At 49.3% G+C, this 17,935-nt stretch overlaps 8 protein-coding genes across 8 annotated transcripts; 2 read left to right on the top strand and 6 right to left on the bottom strand.

Moving 5' to 3' along the window:
- Positions 1-429: 429 nt before the first annotated feature.
- F4812DRAFT_469057 (acyl-CoA dehydrogenase family member 11) lies at positions 430-2,465 on the bottom strand. Its single transcript, XM_047938839.1, has 2 exons — positions 2,075-2,465; positions 430-1,941 (listed from the first exon to the last, which is right to left on the bottom strand). The coding sequence occupies exons 1-2, from the start codon at positions 2,171-2,173 to the stop codon at positions 805-807; spliced, it is 1,236 nt and encodes a 411-aa protein (XP_047792741.1). The 5' UTR covers positions 2,174-2,465; the 3' UTR covers positions 430-804.
- A 330-nt stretch (positions 2,466-2,795) lies between these two features.
- On the bottom strand, positions 2,796-5,897 carry F4812DRAFT_469047 (WD40 repeat-like protein; the record flags this gene model as incomplete). The annotated part of the gene is made up of 2 exons (XM_047938838.1): positions 2,796-5,817; positions 5,881-5,897. The coding sequence occupies 2 exons, from the start codon at positions 5,895-5,897 to the stop codon at positions 2,922-2,924; spliced, it is 2,913 nt and encodes a 970-aa protein (XP_047792740.1). The 3' UTR covers positions 2,796-2,921.
- Positions 5,898-6,146: 249 nt separating this feature from the next.
- On the top strand, positions 6,147-7,876 carry F4812DRAFT_417466 (P34-Arc-domain-containing protein). The gene is made up of 6 exons (XM_047933174.1): positions 6,147-6,350; positions 6,417-6,658; positions 6,722-7,144; positions 7,194-7,294; positions 7,351-7,399; positions 7,452-7,876. The coding sequence occupies exons 1-6, from the start codon at positions 6,289-6,291 to the stop codon at positions 7,529-7,531; spliced, it is 957 nt and encodes a 318-aa protein (XP_047792739.1). The 5' UTR covers positions 6,147-6,288; the 3' UTR covers positions 7,532-7,876.
- Positions 7,877-8,439: 563 nt separating this feature from the next.
- F4812DRAFT_417465 (uncharacterized protein) lies at positions 8,440-9,157 on the bottom strand. Its single transcript, XM_047933173.1, has 2 exons — positions 8,801-9,157; positions 8,440-8,731 (listed from the first exon to the last, which is right to left on the bottom strand). The coding sequence occupies exons 1-2, from the start codon at positions 8,987-8,989 to the stop codon at positions 8,510-8,512; spliced, it is 411 nt and encodes a 136-aa protein (XP_047792738.1). The 5' UTR covers positions 8,990-9,157; the 3' UTR covers positions 8,440-8,509.
- Positions 9,158-9,804: 647 nt separating this feature from the next.
- Positions 9,805-11,004, bottom strand: F4812DRAFT_456430 (uncharacterized protein; the record flags this gene model as incomplete). Its single annotated transcript, XM_047936989.1, has 1 exon — positions 9,805-11,004. The coding sequence occupies one exon, from the start codon at positions 11,002-11,004 to the stop codon at positions 9,805-9,807; it is 1,200 nt and encodes a 399-aa protein (XP_047792737.1).
- Positions 11,005-11,708: 704 nt separating this feature from the next.
- On the bottom strand, positions 11,709-12,866 carry F4812DRAFT_417464 (HAD-like domain-containing protein). The gene has a single exon (XM_047933172.1). It carries the CDS (start codon positions 12,660-12,662, stop codon positions 11,793-11,795), a length of 870 nt encoding a protein of 289 aa, XP_047792736.1. The 5' UTR covers positions 12,663-12,866; the 3' UTR covers positions 11,709-11,792.
- Positions 12,867-13,062: 196 nt separating this feature from the next.
- Positions 13,063-15,053, bottom strand: F4812DRAFT_417462 (transcription initiation factor IIF, beta subunit-domain-containing protein). Its single transcript, XM_047933171.1, has 4 exons — positions 14,520-15,053; positions 14,183-14,459; positions 13,915-14,117; positions 13,063-13,859 (listed from the first exon to the last, which is right to left on the bottom strand). Exons 1-4 carry the CDS (start codon positions 14,808-14,810, stop codon positions 13,509-13,511), a joined length of 1,122 nt encoding a protein of 373 aa, XP_047792735.1. The 5' UTR covers positions 14,811-15,053; the 3' UTR covers positions 13,063-13,508.
- Positions 15,054-15,357: 304 nt separating this feature from the next.
- On the top strand, positions 15,358-17,923 carry F4812DRAFT_417460 (uncharacterized protein). The gene is made up of 7 exons (XM_047933170.1): positions 15,358-15,683; positions 15,821-15,880; positions 15,939-15,983; positions 16,048-16,530; positions 16,596-16,707; positions 16,762-16,817; positions 16,918-17,923. Exons 2-7 carry the CDS (start codon positions 15,829-15,831, stop codon positions 17,460-17,462), a joined length of 1,293 nt encoding a protein of 430 aa, XP_047792734.1. The 5' UTR covers positions 15,358-15,683; positions 15,821-15,828; the 3' UTR covers positions 17,463-17,923.
- The last annotated feature ends 12 nt before the right edge of the window (positions 17,924-17,935 follow it).

The following is a 17,935-nucleotide window of genomic DNA, read 5'->3' as shown; positions in this document are numbered from 1 at the left end:
TCTCCTCCCCTGAAACAAAAAAACTTGATAGGGATTTCTTTCCGGCCTCAAGGCGATATGGCTTCTTTATGAATGCATATATTTGACAACTCAATCCCGGACCAGATTTGTGGTGAAGGGTTGACCAATACACATTAATTCAGATAGCCAAGTAGGCTCTAATTGAGCGCACCGTGCTTTTTATAGCTTTCGAGATTTTGTGAGGGTTTGTTGTGTCTACCTAAGTAATGTAATGACTTGTTATTGTATTCGGAAGGGAGTGAATCCCTGAAGGGGAAAATCATATTAGCTTTGTGCAGACTCCAAACAGACTCCAAATGTCAACGCCTTACGGTAGATAAGTTTGCTTGAACGCTTGATGGAAATAACCACTTCGTATAATGTATAATTGAAAAACGAGTACATGTTGGCCCAACTCAGATGCCTAACTCAGATTACAGATGAAGGCGATGAAGGTTTTAATTTGTATTTTGTGATCGTACCTAGCTCGCTCTTATAGTCGCTTAACAGGTACCTAAACGAGGTCATTATCCAAAAAGCTCTATTAGGTGTATAATAATACATCGTCGCACCAGCCAGCTACTTCCACTGACATGGACATGGACATGGACATGGATAGTGCTTTTGATTTTTAGACGCTAATATCCAGGAGTGAGAAAGAACGAGTAACAGGATGATGATGATGACGATGATAATGGATATTGTAAAAGGGAATCTCGCCATCGTCATTATTTATCATACCTACCTACCTAGGTACCTAACTTAACTTAACCTAACCTAACCTAAGGTACCAAGGTAATCTAATCATAGCTTCGCACCACCGGACCCAGCCGTGCCCGTGCCCGTGCCCGTTCCCAAACCCCTCTTCTCCCTCTCCTTCCTCACGAGCTCCCACGCGAACTCGCCGAGCGGGCCCACGGCGGCCGCGTGCCGGCGCGCGTCGGCGCTGCTGGCCTGGCGCGTGGCGACCCGCGCCGCGATCCCCTGGCATATGACGGCGAGCCGGAACACGCTGAACGCGCAGGCCCACGCCACCTCCTCGGGCGGCGGGTGCCAGCCCGCGGCCGCGGCGTACCAGGACACGACGGCGGAGGGGGGCGGGAGGCCCGGCGTCGCGTTGGGGAGGAACGCGCGGTTGGTTACGGCTGCGATGGCTTCGGATTGGGTTGGGGCGGCGTCGTTATTTTCCGAAGACGATGACGATGACGAAAAGGAGGGGGTAAAAGCAGGCGATTGCGAAAGCGACGCGAGGATATACGGATTCAGCAGGTTCGCCAGGTCGGAAAGCGGGTGTCCGATGGTACTCATCTCCCAGTCGAGGATACCCGCGACGCGCGCGCTTCCCTTCTCGAACACCACGTTGTCGATCTTGTAGTCGCCGTGCACGAGCGTCGCCCTGTCGCGCGGGCGCGCCGCCTCGTCCGCGAAGAACGCCACGAGCTCCCGCATGTGCGGGATCGGGCCGACGGGCACGCCCGAGCCGACGTCCCGGGCGCGCGCCTGCGCGTCGCAGATGCGCGTCCACGTCGCGAGCTGGCGGGCGTAGAAGCCGCCTCGGCTGCCGAAGCCGGCGAGCCCGACGGCGTCCGGGTCGACGGCGTGCAGGGCGGCGAGGCTCTCGACGGCGGCGCGCCAGAGGGCCTCGCGCTCGCGGGGGGACGTCGCGTGGGGGTGGGGCATGGAGGGGTCGTGGATGATGCGGCCGTCGACGAAGGACATGATGTAGAAGGGGGTGCCGAGGACGGAGGGGTCGGGGCACAGGGCGAAGGCGCGGGGGACGGGGACGGCGGTGGGTTGCAGGGCGGCGATGACGCGGTACTCGCGCTCGACTTTGTGCGCGGCTTGCGAGAGGAGCTTGCCGGCGGGTTTCTTACGCAGGACGTACCGCTTGTTGTCCGGGGAGGTGAGTTGGTAGGTTGGGTTGGATTGGCCGAAGCCGAACTGTGGAGGGTTTTGTTAGTTGGGTTTGCGTAGGATACCTACCTAGGTATATTATATTGTATATGTATGATATGTTTGTTGTACGGCTTCAATGCTGAGATAGGGATAAAAAGGATTGTCTCGGTTAACGAACCTGCTTCACGTCTAGCGGTAGCTTGATCTCGGGCACATTCTGGGCGATATAACGTTCTAGAGCCGGTATATCGATCGGATGCCTTACTTCGCCCGCCATAGTGGTATATCGATCGAGCTCTCGCTTTGTAATTCGAGCTTTAGTGAAAAGCTGACGAAGAAGAAGGGGAAACGATGGGTGTTCTGCTATGAATGCAACTCGGCTAATACGACTACCATGGTCTAAGTCTGATCTAGTATCGAGATGAAACTATAAGCAACAATAACAAAAAATGGTAACTAGAAGTACCTAAATCAAACTCATCACGTCTCGCCCATTGGTAAGCAAAATAAAAAAGATTGGAGGTAAAAATATCGATTGTGAATGGACAAAGACAAAAACCTAAGGAAATCGACGCCTCAGAGAAGATACCGAGGTAGGCTACGAACTCGGCAGGCGGTGACGAATAGTCTCCACTTAAACCCGCCATCCTAATTGCCCAAGATCTTGCGGGGGAGGGGCATCTGGGCAGCTGGGCCGGTTGGGTGGTACAAGGGGAAGCTCTAGTCTCCTGCCAAGACGAGCCTTTGGCCGAGCTAGCGTACTATGGTGTGCGGGAGAACCTCGAAGAGGAATGATATCATTGGTTAATACATGGTACGTGACAGGAACCCAAGTTCTATAAATGTACTTATACTTACTTATAACTATTAGAATATGCACAAAAATGTAGTATAAAAGATACTTGACCTAAATATCAAAGTTTGGTGCTAAGGTATCTATTTTTATAACGTTGGTATACTACGCTAGGTTAGGTACCTAGACACTACCTATATATAGAGATTAGGTCCGCACCGCTGAACTCTATTTACGATACGTGAACGAAAGCCCGCTTCTTAACGTTTTGGGCTCCGGTACCATCATCCCAATTCTCATCCACATACTCCTTTATTCCCTTATCCTGAATCTGCATCCCCGCTATCCTCAGCGCTGCTATGTTGTAGCCCATCTCGTCCTTCTGCCTTTGGAGGGCCTTTCGCAAGTTAGATCTTATCCCGTCTAGCATGACGCGCATGGTTCTGCTGGCGACTATTTGGCGGTGGTGCGTCTTCAACATGAAGAACAATATCCTACATGTCAGGGGGATGTTCATCGACCTCATGGCAAAGAGATTAAGGAAGGTAAAGAGTATAGGGACCGAGGCAAACGGAAGAACAAGAAGGGCGTCGTTCAGCGCAGAGGCAGCCGGCCGTTGCAGCACCTTCATAACGTATTCTTCAGCGCTAATTCCTCCATGAGCCATGAACATCGGATCGCGCTGTGGCGGCGCAATATTCGGGTTTGACGCTTTGGCCTCTTCCCATTCCCGCATGACGTGCAAATCAGCCATGCCGAGTTCTAAGGCCTCTGCGATTCGTTCACCATGGTTCAGCGTTTCCGACGTTTGCTTCGTAGCAGCACCAATCTCCCCGTTATCATCCTCTGCCTCTAGTTCTTGTTCCAAAGACTTCGTTAACGTGCTCTCGTATAGTTCCTCGATCTCCTTCTCCCTCTCTTCCTCGAGGAATATTTGCTCGTCTGTTTCTTCCCAGGTTCGGATGCTCTTATCGTGACTTGCACTAACGATGAAAGGAGGTTCGCTACTTTGGCTAATCGCCAAAGCCCATATTTCTCCGTGGTGTCCGTCAAGCCGCTGTATTTGTTCAAACTTATCTCCATCCCAATATTTTATCGTTCGGTCTTTACTAGCGCTGAAGAAGTGGTGACCATTGCCTTCGCGGTTATTTGGGAGAAACTTGACCTGGAGAATGCTGTCCTGATGTCCTAGCAATGCTTTGTGGCAATCACCAAAATCAAGACCCCATATCCTGATATTCTTATCCGCTGAACACGTAACGATCAGCTTGCTGTCATATGATATATCCATATCCAGGACTGGTAACTTGTGCCCATAGAGATTGAGATACAACTTTAGGGAATCCACGAAAAACACCTTCACCGTGCTATCTAATAGGGCGACGGCTAGAAGCCTCGCGTCCGGTGAGAATTTAAGGCTCAAGATATCATCCGAAACCTTTAATGTTCGCGAATGTGATAGCTTGAGACGTGATGTAGTTCGAGTCGTCCCAAGAACCTCTTCCTGCACTACTTGGACTTTCCAGAACTTGGCCGACTTGTCTGCGCTTCCGGACACGATCGACCTACCATCTGGATGGACTTGCAAGGACCAGATTGCGCCTTCATGAGCACTGACACTATCCAGCAAAGTTCCCGTAGCGACTTCGAATAGCTCGATCTCTCCGGTCTTCGTGCCAATTACGACAAGCTTATCCCCAGGTAAAAATGAACAACATAGTGCATACCCACACTCCAAAGTTTTACCACATTTCTGGGTTAGCATCGACCAGATCTTGAGGCTCCCGTTGGACGCCGAAGCAAGCCATTTGTCGTCAGAGCTCAGTGCTAACGACCGTATGTCCGCCCGATGGCCAGGAATCTCAATGGACAAGGCTCTTTCATAATCGGGAATGTCCTCTTGCTTTGACTTTTTACTTTTCTCTTTCAGGGGCATATTGAACATCTCCAGGTGGTTGTTTGTTGTACCAACTAATAATTGGAGCTTCTTCTTGCCGTGGATATCGGCCCAGTCAACTGATTTCACTTTCCCACCCGTCCGGACGATTAGATGTTGAGCAAAAGCATCATTAATGTCGGCATTGCTAACATCTTCGTCCTGGCCATCCTCCTCGTCTGCTTGGGTATTGCCATTTGTATTCTCTCCCTTTTTCTGTGCAAGCTTTTCCTTTCTCCTCTTCTTCTTCCTTGCCAGGCTTTTCTTGATCTCGGCTTCGGTACGTATCCTCCATATCTCAACGGATTTCTCCGCGCCGTGAACAGCAAAGTAGTCTCGTCGGGGGTGGAACACTACTTCGGTTGCTTTATCCTTTCCGTGTCGAAATAATGTGCCGCGATCTCGTAGGTATTGCGTGTTCGCGGAAATATCGACTTGCTGTCTCGACGCGGCAAGTAAAGCAGAGTCAATGGCCCAGACCTTAAGTTCGCCAGCGTTGCCAGCTGTTATGCATCCACTATAGTCGGGAGACAGTCCCAATGCCCAACACTCGCCGTTAGTTTGTGCTATGTGTGTTTCAATGCAATGCCTCGAACCCAGATCCCAAAGCTTAATTAAGGCATCTTTTCCAGTAGTAAGTAAGAAGCCCTCGGATGAAGAGTCATTTGCACCATCGAGAACCATAGCTTCGGAGTTTTCTCCCTCTGCTACTTCCTCTTGCGGTTCCACGAACTGCAATCCTGTTATTTGGTCCTTATGTCCTCGGAGCTTGAATTGGCCGACCTCTGCCACCAGATCCCAGATAATGACATTGGTGTCTTTTGAGCCGCTCGCAAGTCGGACGCCGGATCGGTCGAATGCTAGGACTGTTATAGCTGAGCGATGTCCGTTAAAGGTGATAAATGGACTTGGATCCTTGCTCCGCCATAGTCGAACGCTACCATCCTCGTAGCCAGCAGCGAATAAATCTTCATTGACCTGACTTTGAGCAATAGCAGTTACCTGGGCGGAGCATTTCTCGTCTCTCCATCGTTCAACGACATCTCCTGTTTTGATATCCCAGCATAGAAGTTCCTCGTTTGCCGCGACGACTGCTTGGCCAGCACTGGTACTGGAGCGGTTCTGCTGAGTCCAAAGGATATTCGATGTACTGGAGGTTACGACGCCGAACGACTTCGAATACTCATACTTCCTATTATAGGATTATTATTAGCGGGGCTTATATACGACTATGTACCAATGGCTTAATACTTACAAGTATGACTTGACCATGGTTGCGACCGAATTGGAGTTTGGAAGAGTTTTTTGACTTCTGCTTTAGAAATTCAATCGCGGTAACTTTTTTTTCTTTGGCGACGCGCGATAAGACATTCTTATCGGGGGATTCCTTTTTTTCGATAAGAGGAACCGTTATCGATACCTAAGGTGGTAATGTAATGTAATGCACGGTCCTCGGTTTAGTAAGGCTTTGCTACGTAAGTGCTAACTTCCTTGCTAACTGCTAACTGCGTAACTGCGTAACTGCATACCACCTTAAGCCCCACCAAGGCAGCATTGAACCCTCATCGAACTTCGACCTTTCCATATATTCAGCTCCACGTCTTGATCTATACCGTATAATCGTTGTCACGAAGCAAGCAGAACAAGTCAATTTTTAATCACCATGCTGCTTCTAGACTATCAAAACGTCTTAATAGAGTCTATTCTCAAAGAAAGACTCTTTGGGTAAGCTAAGGCATCGGGTTTATTTGCGTCTTACCCCTAAATCTAACCATCAAATCATGTACTTAGAGCTCCTCCCGCCTCTATCGACCAGACCGTTTCCGATTTCGATGGCGTAATTTTCCACATCTCGACTCCTGAAGCTAAGACCAAGATATTGATCTCCATCCAAATCCGATGCTTCAAGGACCTCGTCAAATACGGCGCCGAACAGGTACTCCAGCGTGAATATGGCCCCTATGTCGTAGCACCCGAGACAGGCTACGACTTTTCGATTCAGGTCGACTTAGAAAGCCTACCTGAAGAAAAGGGTAATTAAACTATAGTGTATATGCAGTCTTGCGGAATTCCTGTCGTATTAATAGGTTCTACAGAAGCACGAGAAGAGCTGGTCAGCAAGATCTCCTTACTAAAGCGAAACGCAATGGCCGCCCCGTTCGAGCATGCCTATGCCGAGCACTACAAGCTTAAGGAAGAAGCCTCCAAGTATACGTCCGAAGAAGCACCTCAAGGTGTCCAAGAAGGCGGTGAGATTATGGCTATCCACTACCGCGACGAGGAAGCTATCTACGTCAAGGCGAGCCACGACCGCGTAACTGTTATTTTCAGCACCATCTTCAGGGAAGAGACGGATAGGGTATTTGGGAAAGTTTTCATCCAGGAGTTCGTCGACGCCCGAAGGAGAGCCATCCAGAATGCGCCCCAGGTTCTGTTTAGAAATGATCCGCCCCTAGAGTTACAAGGGGTACCCGGCGTGCAGGCCACCGAAGGGAATGAAATTGGATACGTTACATTCGGTATGTTCTATATTATCAGGCGTTTATAGTTCCTTGCTGACAACTCTAGTTTTATTCCCGCGACACTTGACGCCCCAACGAATGCCCGACGTCATCTCTCACATTCAGACCTTCCGAGACTACTTCCATTACCACATCAAAGCTTCTAAGGTACGACGAGACTGGTCCTGGTTCCGCTTGGTATATTCTTCTAACGATATGGCCAGGCGTATATTCACTCCCGGATGAGAAGGCGAACAGCGGACTTCCTACAAGGTACGGTTGTATCCACAATCATGAGGGGTCTCTATACTTACCGTTACCATAGTACTCCGAAGAGCCCGACCCGAGAACGAAGAAAAGGAGAGGAAGACGGCAAGCGGAAGGACGTTCAAGGTTCAGGCTTAAGGAAATTGTCTAGACTAGGATTCCGTAGGGCATCGCGGCGATACGCGAACCCATATCCTGATGTATGCGATGCTAACGAACAATACCACAACCAATCAATTGATAAGTCGATAATATACTTTTTTCTGTGCTTGTATACCTAATGCATGATGTTCGATTTTACGACTTGGAGGTTGGCGGACACAACGATATCAATGACAAGCTCCAAATTTGTTTCTTATTCGAGGAGTTAGATTGTAGGCACAAATTGGTTCTATAGACACAATGAGGAAAGATGCCTTCACGTTTTTCTTTACTTTCAATACACTCATGAGACATGACTATAAGGTACAGTGTGAGATGGCCCGAGGTAAAGAAAGGAGGTAAAGTGGAAATTATTTGCAAATTATACATATTACAAACATATACGAAATAACTCCCTTCTTCAGCTCCGTCCGTGTTTTGGTATCTTAGGTATGTACCTACTCTGTTTAGTTATTTAGAGTATTCATGGATAGGGTACGTAAGGTAGCGGGACTACGTCAGTATGATCAAAACAGCTATTATAAAACATATTGCTAGGAGGAGCATAGAATCGATCTGCGGCATTACAGCAGGGTATCTACTTTGTATAGGCGCCATTTTGTCAGCTGTTGGTGTTGGTGTTGGTGTTGGTGATCTTTGGTATGGCTTGCGAGGGGTGAGAGAGTGTTTTGGAAAAGAAGGGGGGGATAGGGTGTGTTGCTTGATGAGAGCTGATGGAGAATATTGCTGTAGTGAAAAGGGTTAGGTTAGTAGTTTGGTTATATGCTTATATATACTGCATGTTACTGTATGTATTAGTCTTATCAATGGTTCACCTGCTTGAAGACACACGAAAGGCAGTGGTCTTTGTTCTGGCTTCACGAATTTAGGGTACAGGTGACACGTATTCTATACATGTTTCTCTTAAAGGTATAACAATGAAGGAGATACTATCAGAATATGCCCAACGCTAACCTACCTATAATCAGAAATCATCATCAGGTGAGCGTCATTCTCCTCTTTCTTCTTCCTCAGGAACTCCTCAACGGGATCGACTGTCTGCGTCGGTTCTCCAGGCGCAATTCCGGCACTTTCCGGCTCTGCGGCTGCCATCTCTTTCGATTCCGGGGAGGCATTATCATCCTGTCTCTCCTCGGTTTTCAAGCCAGCCTCATCCATATGCGAAACGCACTTCCCGTAAGTTTCGCTTAGCTCCTTCTTGAGATCCGCTATCAGCGACTTGGCCCTGCTAAGTCGGCTGTCTAGATGGGACTTCGTCTCGCGGCAAGATGGACAGAGACGAGGGACTTTGACGTTACTCCATCTCTCGATGACATTGCATGGCTCCGAACTTAGGCCTGTCTCGTGGTTATGCTGCGTCTCGCAGGCCCGCAGGGCCGGCGGGTCGACGTCGGTGTGGTTGCATTTGTAGATAGTCTTGCGATGGTGACACATACTCCAATAAAAGTGCTAGAGATATCGATTACGGGTAGTAGTTCTAGTGGAGATGGTCACTGGCTAAGAATGATCTATGTTTTGGTCCGTTGACAGGCTTGGAGACAACTTGTTTGGTATATATACAAGAAACCCGTATGGCATACTATATATATTGGCTGACAATAGACTTGTAATATCTTTTACCCCTTTCATCTTAGTTGGCCTTTGACAAACTAACGTTATCCCCTTTATTCAGCTGGGTCCTGATAGAACACAAGACTCATTGTCTTGCCTAGAAAGTTTCGAAGAGTCTTGAGGCTACTTGTCAGATAATTCCTTTTATGTCACCCCCAGCCTTTACATCAGTACGAACTTCTAGTCCGTATATTTGTTGTGAATAGCACACCAACAATTGTGTTTATACAAAGGTGCATATCTTCACATTTGTTGCATCACACGTAGTTGTTCTCGTGAGATCTATCGCGGCTCGAAAATAGTATTAGGGCTCGGTAGGTATTGAATGTAAGGAGTAGAACAAACAGGAGTGATCCATAAGGTAAATATATTTCTAAAAAGGAAAATCAAATAACCTACTCTCGAGAATGGCTCTTAGCTGTAAGAAAGAAAAGCAATCGCAAACCTTCGCATAGACGGCTCCGGCTGGAACAAAGGGGCCCGATATCATAATCATACAATGTATAATAAACAACCCTTCGATCGAATTCTGACGTTAATGGCCGGGACTCAACATCTATGCCATCCACCCTGAAACTCTCCATTTGGGACGATTTCGTTATATCCTTACGTACCTGGTAGGTAGGTTAGGTAGGCACCTACATGTAGTCATTCGCTTGGTTTTGCGCTTGCGCAGGCGCAAGCGCAAAGTAGCTGCGGCGCCGCACGTCGCTCCACATCTCATTGACCAGGTCGTCCTGATCGTCGTCGCTGTCGTCGCCGTGGTCGAAGGTATTCTCGAGCTCCTTGATGCCGTCGAGCGCGGGCGTGACGTGCCGGGCCACGTAGCACCGCTGGGTGCGCGAGAAGCGGTAGACGCACGTGGGCGGGACCCAGGAGCGCTTGGCGGCCGCGTGCTCGCCCGCCCGCCCGCGCCGCGAGATCCGGAACACGAACCCGACCATCTTGTGCCACGGGTTCGGCTGCACGCCGAGCTCGTCCCGCAGCGCATCCCGCACCCTCTCGAGGTCGGCGACGGTTCGGCCGCTGGCGGCGGGGAGCGTGATCTGGTAAATGGGCCCGCGCGACATCGTCTGCGGTACCATGTCCGGCTCTCCGGTGTAGTCGTCCACGCGCACGGGGTACAGCTCGAACTTGACCTTGGGCTGCTCTCCCAGGCGTAGTTCCTTCTGGACGATGCGCCCGATGACTCCCGCCAGCGGCCGGTAGATGTCCGACATCCATCTGATGAGGTCTTGCTCCGTCCAGAAGTACATGTCATCGGGTCGCTCGTTTAAGTTCGGCTGGGCCGTTGGAATAGGGGGCTGGGGGCCGGCGCCTTGTTGGGGACCAGGAGTTTGTCGGTAGCCGGCAGGTTGTTGGTGACCGCCCCGGTGTCCAGCCATGTAGTTAGTAAATGCGCTTCTGGGAGAGTGGTGCGCGAGGTAGACAAATGGGTTAGTATGCGCATTCCCGGGACCATGGGGAAGTGGTGGCATGTAGGGGGGACCAAATGCATTACCCGGAGGAGCATTTGGCATCATCGTAGGCGCCATGGAAGGCGCTGCTGGCGGAGGCCAAATTGAGCTATATCTATAGCCGGGATATCCAGGATACGGGCCCGGGTAAGGTTGTCGGCTCGGGCCCATATTAGGGTAGGAGTAATTCCAAGGCGGTGGTGCCCTCTGACGACTGTTTGGCAGGTAGGTGTACGCAGGAGGCGGAGAGTATGCTGGAGGCGGCATGGATGATGCGTTGCCGTCTCTACCAGAGTTTGCGACCGGTCTGTTGAATCTCTCGCGAATCTCTTCTCGTGTGTTCCCATTAGGGAATATCGACCCAGCGGCATCGGAACTCATGATGCTTGTAAGTCAGGTAAGAAATTCATAGAGTAAAACGCTGTTAACAGGATTCTGTGATATGCTTTGCGGAGGCATGGTGAAGAGGATGAACATGTTTATGTATACTGGCTTTCTACCTAGAAAATGCGTTAGGATGCTCTAGATGGCGTACCAAGAGCTCTTGGACGATGGAGAGCTGACAAAGGGCTTGTAGGGTCCTAATCATCGAATGAATTTCTCATGTAAGATACCTGAATCACCCCCTACAATATGGTCGCATATGCGCGGAGTTGTCGTTATGCTACAGTAATGATAATGCCACGACGAACTGAAGGCAAGTAACTTAACAACAACTACTTATCGTACGGCTACAACCCCTCTAGATGAGTGCTAGAAAGGGGCTATGAGAAGCTATCAACAATCGAAGTACGGCTGTGTCCACAGTGAATCAAATCCATGCTGGACGAGCTCTCGCCTGTCACCAACCCACTCACGGGCTAGGTCATATCTCAGATCCAAAAGGTTAAGCTGTCCAGGATCCTTGGCTTCTATTAGTCTTTGTCCTAATCATCCCTTGAGCACATCCCAACTATGGAGATATTCATCGGTACTTGCTTTAGTGTCTTACAAAAAGTGAGTGTTGCCTGATAAGATAATCCACTGCTAGGTCATATACAAACTACAGAGAGATTGCATGAGACGTTCAGCAACACTCTTCAACATTAGATATTCTCATATACATTGAACTACACTGAGCTACACTGAACTACACTAGCATTGATTATGTTGTTTCTATATTGGTCATCCTAAGCAAGAACGAATTTGTGATCTGGTATATCTTCATAATTCGACGTCCATGCAAGACTGCCTGCTGTATCCTGGTCCCGGATATGAGGAACCTCTTTCCCTATCCTCCGAAGCGTCTTCAACAGCGACGAGTCTTCTCTATCCGAAACGACGAACCCCATATCAGCAGCGAGCAGACACTCCAGATCGGTGGTCGAGTCGCCAAAATAGACGGTCGGTTTCCCAACCAGCCCTTCGGCTTCGACCACGGCCTTCATGGCATCTAGCTTATCGTGCGAGTTTGTCAAGTTCCTCGGCTCCCCTCCCCCGTGACTACCACTACTTACGTCGCTCCCCGGGTTTAGTATCGGCGGCCCGGCGATCGACCCGTCCTCCCGCACGTCGTTCGCAATGACCTCGACGCCCGGCAGCTCGCCGCACGCGCCCTCGATAAACGCGGAGCTCCAGTTCACCGAGAGCACCCAGACGCGCCACCCTTCTTCCAACCGGCTCCTCACAAACCGGCCGAACCCCGGGCGTAGCCTGACGGACCCCTTCTCCACCAGCTCCCGCCCCGCCGCGCGGAACGCCGCCGGGCTGATCCCCCGGAACAGGCGGCAGTCGTTGATGCGGCCGAGCGAGCGCGTCTCGACGCGCTTCATGTGCCGCAGGAACTGCACCTCCTGCGCGGGCAGGCTGCGCGCGTGGGGTGCCGGGGTGTACCCGGCGGCGTGGGCGCCGTGGTCCGACACGTACGCAGACACCACGGCGTCCCATTCCTCGCGCAGGTCCTGGCCCTCGTCGGCCCGGACGCGCAGCGCGAAGCCGGCGAGTTCGCCTACGGTGTCTTCCGCCGTGATGGTCCCGTCGAAATCCAGGAAGATGCTCATGGTGGAAGGTTGATATTATAGGTCCCTTTCTCTGGTAGGTACCTAGGTTAGGTTAGGTATGTATCTTATTCTAACATAACCTAGGTAATCTAACCTAACATAACCCTAACGTAAGAAGGATGGGGAGAGGATAGGTGATGATGAGGAAGAAGAGTGGGGAAAAGGAGAAAGAGAGAGAAAGGGGGTCGTTGATAAATTCTTGGCTTCGGTTGGCTGAAATTTACCTAAGGTAATATAATTGTGGAGATAGGGGAGATAGGTTTGATGTCTTTGTGAGGAGTACGGGAGTACGGGAGTACATGGAAGAGTGGAAGGCAATATTTTGTTGATTTAATTGATTTTATTTAATTCGTCGCATCATGGCTTAGCTTCTAGTACACGCCTAAGAAGACATAGCTCACTTGATATCAAATGAATTACTACATTTTTGCTAATTATTTGTGGAAGCCGGCTCGTACCAACGTCAACGTCAACATCAGAAACCAAGCTATCAAAAACACTAGACACAGATCGCCGCCGCCTGTCACATTACTCCGTGCAAAGACATATCGCGCTTCCTCTCTAAGCCTTAGAAAGTCTATTACCTGTAGGCACCTAAGGCACCCAGCACCTAAGGTAGTAACACAGTAATAGTACTAGTACGAGTGAATTTCATCTAGTCTGATCTCGCGCAGAAACTAACCACTAAACCTCAGTCCTGATTGTTCGATGCCGAGGGTATCATTTTATGGTACAAGGCACCTGGATATGTATCATAACCGTAAAAGACGCCGCAACTCCTTTTCCCTACCGTAACGGCTATCAGCCACCCGCATCTTCCGACACGGGTCCTCTTCCGCGCCCCGACTAGGGAAGGACGTCCTCCATCTCCGCGTCAGACTCCGATTCGTCCTCTTCGGGAGCAGTATCGGGTGCAGCACCGTTGACGTCGAGGACGTTGAGCTTTCCCTTGTGATCCGAATTTAACTCCCAGTGGTTGGCAAAACGTCCCGTCTTGTGCAGAATTGCCACTTCCTCCAAGTTCTCTCGCAGCCAAGCTTCCGGCTGGTTTAGAGTCTGTTTGAAAGCCTTCATAGACCAATAGTTGAATTGCTCGAAACAGCTGAAAATACGATCGCGCAGCTCGCTCTTTGGTAAACGAGCAGCCTTTTCCTCCTTCTGCTTCTTGGCTCCCTTCTTGGCATTGGGATCGGTGCGCTACACAGATTAGCGCACTGGCAAGGTTAGGTATTAGGGTCAAGAAAAGACTTACGACGAAGTTGCTAAATTTGTCATTAGAGATATGTGCACCAGCCTGAATAAGGCCGGTAGGTCGTGCAGAGGATGTAAGCGTAGTGGTAGACTTCGGTTTCATCGCATCGTTGTTTCTTACGCTGAGCCAGTGCTTGGTCTCCTCTGTCAAGGTCGGCCGACAGTTCAGCTCATGACGGAATCGACCAGCAAGAACGGTTTTCTCTGCGACCAATTAGCCTTCCGAAGCGGATACTTGATGCAGAGGCAGAGGCAAATGCGTCACTCACTAGGAATGGCCTTTCTGTAATAGGGCTGATATCGGCCTTTGCGGCCGCGCTTTTCAGCTTCTGGTTGAGCGTTCTGCTGCGGACGCTCTGGCTTCGGGCGGAGGTAGGAAGGGATATCACTATTGGCCCCTTGGGACTTCGATTTGTAGCCAGGAAGATCCTGCTCAGTGAATAAGAATGTGTTGGTAAGGTTCATATCCTTGATCTCCAGATTGTATTCTTTGGGGATCTGCTGATGGGGGGCAAGTTTATGGTCCAACAGGATAGCTATACGTGGCTATGGCGGGATTAGCTGGGGGGGTTTACAGGCGTTTCGGAATGATGAAAATTGATTCACCTTTTGCTCTCCATTTGGACCGACTTCAGACCACTGGCGCAGAGTACCGATTCTAATTTCGTCATTGTCATCCATGTTCAACCAGGCGTCGTAAAGATATTTTGGTACGTGGGTCAAATAGACGGCATTGTCATGCAGATCGTTCGGGTCGTAGAATTCGAGATCTCCGGCATCTTCGTAGATGTCATCTTCCGACATAGCACCGGGGGAAGGGCCAACATCGTCGACTTCAGACTTGATACCAGGTTCGGGCTTGATGCCTTGCTCGACTTTGACTCGGGATGCAGCCATTGCTGACGGCCGTGTCCGCTGTTTCTTCTGTTTCTGCCGTATCCAATAAGAGCGCCAAGAAGGAAACTCAACTCTTTTTTTGTCTTTCTGTCTCGCTCTCTCGAATTATATTGTACGTCGTAGTGATTTATGTTTAGATTGCTGCGACGATGTGGCGGCTGTATGCAGTGGAACAGTTCGGGCGTTAATGTTGAAAGGATGAAGCACGCGGCTCGTGTCAAGGACTTAGGTAAAAGCTTAATGATGTAGTGATGTACATACCTAACGAAGTAAATCAGCCACCCACAAACTGCAAGCAGCTATAATTAAGTGGGCCATTAAAGAACGTACCTAAACCTTAGAACCTTAGGTAATCCTACATACAGGCTGCAACAACCGCCTAGCTAACGCTGCTACGCTAGGTATTAGGTACCTAGATACGCTGTTACGTAGGTGCCTTCTAGAGCCTACCCGACAAATTGATTAGATTAGGTAAGGTTCACTTCACTAATGCGTATGTATGGTTTATGCCCCCACCTATCCTATCACTTTTTCACCAAACCTTTGCCTGAAACCTTCCTTTCGCCTCATCAATTCAGATCAATTCACGTCTTAAGACATCACACAACCGCAAAACATACCTAACGATAAAACCTCGTTAGATTATAAGGCGTCAGTTCAAGGTTTGCTTTCTGCTAAAACAAACCTCTATCTACGTCATAGAGATCCTTGATCACCCTCCTAGCCTCCTAGCTTATTGACTTGCGATTCTATCATTGCGCCTGATCAGAATCCCGTCGCTGCAATTGTTACCTATTCACCACTTCGTTTGTTCATTGTGATTTCGGAACTCCACCCTAGCCGATTTGCCTCTCATCCCTTTGGAAAGAATAAGTCCGTTGCATTACACTGCATTATTACTCCGCCTACCCAACAATCCTTTGTTTCCATCAAAAGGATATTTCCCTCCGCCCGACGGGGTATTTTCCCTAACTTCTAGTAACCTAACTTACATCTATCTCATCACTTAGTCGCAAACATGGCAACACCTGAGGATCAAGAACTGATGGCCAGAATTAGCAAATTGGCTAGTATGTTCATCGCGAACATCTACTCGTCCCAAATGCGCCCTTGCTAATTTAGAATTAGGTCAAATTAATCGCCACAAAGCCCAACGCGATGGCGTGAATTCGGGTATGAAGACTTCTTTGGTCGCACCAATTATTCACCATGGTCAGCGATACTAATCTGCAATAAGATCCTAACCCCCCTTCCCGAGCATCCCATTATCGAGCTGCCCCGTATCCTCGTGGAGGATATCGCGGTGGACGTGGCAGACCTCTACCCGCCTATCGCAATAAGACACTAGTTCTCAACGGACAATCTCGACCTGCAGCCGATACTAGCGATACTAGCGATACTGCCAACGAAACTTCCCATCTTGCATCTCCATCCTGGGTCACAAAGACCGACCGTCATTTGCAGCTAATCAATACGTCTGTTTACGAGAAGGAATCGCAGCAGCGCGCTAGTGCTATCGAGCAGACCCATCGCCAGAAACAACTTCAAAAGAACAACCGCGAGAAGGCCATTTTCATGAACAATATGCTTCAGAGTGGCGCTATTGGTAAACCCGTTGGACTTCCTAACACATCTGCATCGGCTTCTCCATACGAGGTTGTAGTAGATGGCATTTGCTTTCGAGTTGTGCAGCAAGGCAGCAAGCTTGTAAAAGCACCCGGTCAGCATTCTTTTCCTGTGCAGATATGCAGCTGCAGCATTTGATTGCTAATAACCACTTATTAGACGACGTAAACCCTCCTTCGGCTACCCCCAAAGTGACAACAATCGGCGGTGTTAAATTCCATCGTACCAAGCACGGCAACCTCGTAAGGCACGGTGTCGTAAAAGCCCAGCGGTATGTATCCCAAAGTAGATTCGAATCTCTTACTGACACAATCCTTGTTGGTAGGTTTGCTGGCGGAGTTAAGAAGGTCAACGAACAATGCAAGACCTTTTCATGGACCGGTATCGTCTTCCTCCATACTACGGAAAAGCCCATCTCGCGACTCGTGGAGACCTGCGGTGTGGTAAGACCCCCGGTAGAGATACTAACACTTGTCTGTAGGATCATGCCCTAAGGGCCCGAGATGTCGATACATCCACGATGCTTCTAAGACGGCCATCTGCCGCGATTATCTTTTAAAGGGTAAATGTCTACAAGGTGACGCTTGTGACCTTTCACATGACGTTACAGAAGAGAGAACCCCCCTCTGCGTGCATTTCGCCAAGGGCAATTGCCACAACACCTCGTGCTCGTATGTTCACGCGGCACACTCCCCAACAGATCCAGTATGCCGAGCGTTTGGAATTTACGGGTACTGCGAGAAAGGAGCGCAATGTCCTGATCGCCACGTATTCGAATGTCCTGACTTCAGCAACACGGGCGTTTGTAAGCTCAAGGGTTGTAAACGACTTCATATCGAAAGGGCGAGTGTCCTTCGAAAAGCAAACAACCGCGCATCTTCTGAAGAGACAGACGTATCTAGCGATGATGACGACGCTGCGGCAGACAGTGACGACATCGACTCCGACGAGGTTGAGGAGTTTATCAAGAACGAAGGCGAAGAAGACCTCGATTTCATCCAGCAAAAGGATTTTATCGGGTTTTAATACCTAAGCTACCTAAGTCCCCTTGGTTTCTTACTAACTATCTAGGCATTGAAGAAGCGGCTCGTTTGGACAAAGCCCATATTGCCAAAGGTCAACGTACTGCCTTGCTTAGAAATGGGTTCTGGCTCTTTAGTCAGTATTTAGACAGCACATATCACGACAATTAGTTGGCGTTTGAAGGTTGCTTTATTCGTACAACAGTTCGTGATACCCATTGCGATGAGTTTCGCCTTAGGCGATTGTTAGGAGTTGATACCCTAAGTGGAAGAAGAAGAAGAAGAAGAAAAAAAAAAGAATTACTTACAGACAAAAGATAAGCAATTGTAACTAATAGAAAATAAACTTGTTGTTTAACCACGATATTACTCTTATTTGATGCAAATCATTTGACTCTATTTGAAGGAGAGATTCTCTGTTGAGTTGTACTAGTTAGTTTGTATGCATATACCTGTCAGTCACATGTGAAATCTGGA

Source organism: Daldinia caldariorum, assembly GCF_022478825.1.
Source record: "Daldinia caldariorum strain CBS 122874 unplaced genomic scaffold F4812scaffold_3, whole genome shotgun sequence".
Classification (NCBI taxonomy): Eukaryota; Fungi; Ascomycota; class Sordariomycetes; order Xylariales; family Hypoxylaceae; genus Daldinia; species Daldinia caldariorum.
This window is presented reverse-complemented; position numbering and strand designations above follow the sequence as displayed.